Raw genomic sequence first — 2,900 nt, 5'->3', positions numbered from 1 at the left:
TTAATTTTTACTATCATGCTGCTCAAGAAGTTCACATAGAGATGTAATGTAAGCCTGAGCCATTTGAAGGGTTTCGAATTTACTAAGTTTATGATCAGCTCCTAAATTAGGCACGACTTCACGTAGTTTATCAAAGGCATCGTTAAGTCCATTCATCCTTCTTCTTTCTCGGGCATTTGCAGCTAATCGTCTTCGCTTCAGAATACTTGGTGATGGTGGTACGTCACGAGATCTTCGTCTTCCTCTGCGGGGACTGGTTGTTGGTGAGACTTGAGTCTATGAAAATAATAAAAAACAGCTACTACAATTTTCTTCACTACCTCTCTAATTAATTTATTTTTGTTTTGAACACTTTGAAATCTTTTTTTAGCAAAAAATAGCTTTTCAAGTAATAATATCGATAAACCGATATAATTATCACTTTTTATTATTTTAAATTACTCTTCTCTTCTCTGTTACAAACATGATTAATTATGATAATAAGTAGTGATCATGTAAAATTAGTACCTGCATGTTCGCAACTGGTTCCCAGTACCCTTTTGGAGTACTTGCAATATTTTTTTGACACTCATCGCTTTCAATTAAATATCTCGGCTCTTGTGGTGGAGTTTCATAGCAATAAACAGGCACTTGATGGCAGTCTACAGAAGTTTCATCGTATAGAGTTGATCGAGGTGATGCTAAATGATCTACAGGTCCATGAACTATAAACCTGTAAAGAGGTTTTATTATAGCACAATTAGTTATCATTTTATTCTGATTTAAATAAACTTTGATGAGTTTTTTTTTATTGTATCCAACATACCTTTGTGGTGTTAATGGAGTCAAAACTCCATAAGATTCTCGATCATATTCTTCAGGAGTCTTCGCATAGTCTTGACAAGGAATAGTATAATTATCACCACTCTTTAGATTTCTTTGAGGGGTTATTCCAACATCAGCAACGTAATGATGATCTCTGTAGTTATTTGGCAAAGTTTCGTAATTGGGTGAATTATAGGGTGACGGATAAAGAGGATCATATGATCTTCCGGGAGTTGGATAAGCTGAAGTTAACATTTCTGATGACGAAGATTGATACATTCCCTGGTGATTTGACAGTAGAGCCATGGTAAATTTTCTTCAAAATAATTCCTGGTAATTTTTTAGTATTCACTTTTAAGAATTTTCTATTTCTTCACATCAAACTATACCCCCGCGAAGATAGTCCTCCGGGTGGGTTTTAAATTTTGATGAAGACACGTCACATAAATAAAGAGAAATCACTAATTTGGTGCAGGTAAATGGTTATATTATTGAATATGAATGGATATCAAATAACAACGTCAACATCACTACTTGTTATCAATCAATTTAGACTTTGATGTCGCTATAAATTTCGGAAGTAAAGAGACTCAAGAGTTCGTCTTTACAGAGCAAAGGTTCGCGTTTAAGTGTGGCGCGTGCCAGGGCGTTCTCCAGTGCATCAACATATGGTCCCACTTCATTCCCTGTTTATCCCTAGATAAGGTGCACCTGGTGCTCCTGGTCTGGTTTTCTAGAGTAGCGAGGGAGACTCTTGCTCCCCTACTACCTCGGTGCAAGTGCCACTTTCCTCCCTCTTGGACATTGCTTCGTCTCGCATACCTGCACACGTATCTAGAGATAGCGGCAAGAATAAGTAAGAAAAAATTATAAGACAAGAAGGAAGTGTATAGGGCTGAAGGATATAATGAAGGAGGGGTGATATTTTAAAGGGACTGATGAGTCTGAAAAAAAGAGACCGGGTGCCAGCTGATGGCTTTGTAAATATTGAGGATTCGCGCCTTTATCAGATCACTCAGGGGAAGCACAGGTTGAAGCGATATTGTATATGATTTATTTTCAATTGGTTAGTGAATTATTACCGTCTCTTTCTTAGTGGTGAGAATCTTGTTATTGCCATTGTAAAAGGTTGTTTTATACTTACTTAGATTACTGTTGATATCTTGATAATTTTTTTGAAAATAAATTTATTACTTTTAAAATTATGTTTTTTTGAAAATACAGAGATAAAAAAATTAGAATTACAGTAATCATAAAACACAAAACAAATCATGTTGGACTATTAAATTAATTAATTGTTTATTTTTTATTAATTTAATAATTAAAAATGTTTGCAGTTATTTTCAATATTATTACATGTAAAAAAAGTTTTTGATATCGTAAAAAAGTATTATAATCATGTAACGCTTTTTCAGAGTCCTCACGGACCAGTTTCACTTCGAGTATCATGCCTGCCCTAACGTTTCGGTTTCATTCAATAAAAATGGAAAGTGAAAAAAATCATAATCGAACCGAAGAAAGGATACTGCTGACGTTGTATATAATAAATAGTGAAAAATTAATTTTCAATTTCCGATTTCCCGCCCTTGATAGACTCTCCTGTCGGCACTTTGCGTGGCTTTCACTGTCCAGTTTTCTGTCGAACGACAGATGCTTTTACAATAGAGAATACCACAGAGAAATAATGTCGGTGCATCCGCCTTAATGACGCCGGGCACAACGGAACTCTTCATATATTGAATGTCCAGACGGAAGCCTTGAGTGGCACGCGACCTCGAACCCTCTCCGGAAAAAGTAACTATCGAACTTTAAAATCAAAGATCGAACATGAGATGTCAAAATTTTCTTTTCGATATCTCCAAGTCCTAAACAGCAGGTATGACTTTGATCATTTTCCTGATAATTGAAATTTTTGGAGTATCATCGAAAATGAAAACCTCATTTAGAAATTTTAATCATCAGAAAAAGAACAACAAATTTAATGACATAATTTTTATAAAGTTTTCTTATTTTTTAATTTAAAAAAAAAGAATGGATATCAAAGGATATATCAATAAAGCTTATTCATGTCACATAATTAAAAGTATAAAACTGTT

The 2,900-nt window shown here is 34.4% G+C and overlaps 1 protein-coding gene across 1 annotated transcript; it reads right to left on the bottom strand.

Annotated features, from left to right (window-relative positions):
* LOC118066454 (protein atonal homolog 1-like) lies at positions 1-1,420 on the bottom strand. Its single transcript, XM_035082496.1, has 3 exons — positions 806-1,420; positions 508-712; positions 1-276 (listed from the first exon to the last, which is right to left on the bottom strand). Exons 1-3 carry the CDS (start codon positions 1,108-1,110, stop codon positions 1-3), a joined length of 786 nt encoding a protein of 261 aa, XP_034938387.1. The 5' UTR covers positions 1,111-1,420.
* Between the last annotated feature and the right edge of the window lie 1,480 nt (positions 1,421-2,900).

Source organism: Chelonus insularis, unplaced genomic scaffold (assembly GCF_013357705.1).
Source record: "Chelonus insularis isolate UGA/USDA-ARS -01 unplaced genomic scaffold, ASM1335770v1 contig_346_pilon, whole genome shotgun sequence".
Lineage (NCBI taxonomy): Eukaryota > Metazoa > Arthropoda > Insecta > Hymenoptera > Braconidae > Chelonus > Chelonus insularis.
This window is presented reverse-complemented; position numbering and strand designations above follow the sequence as displayed.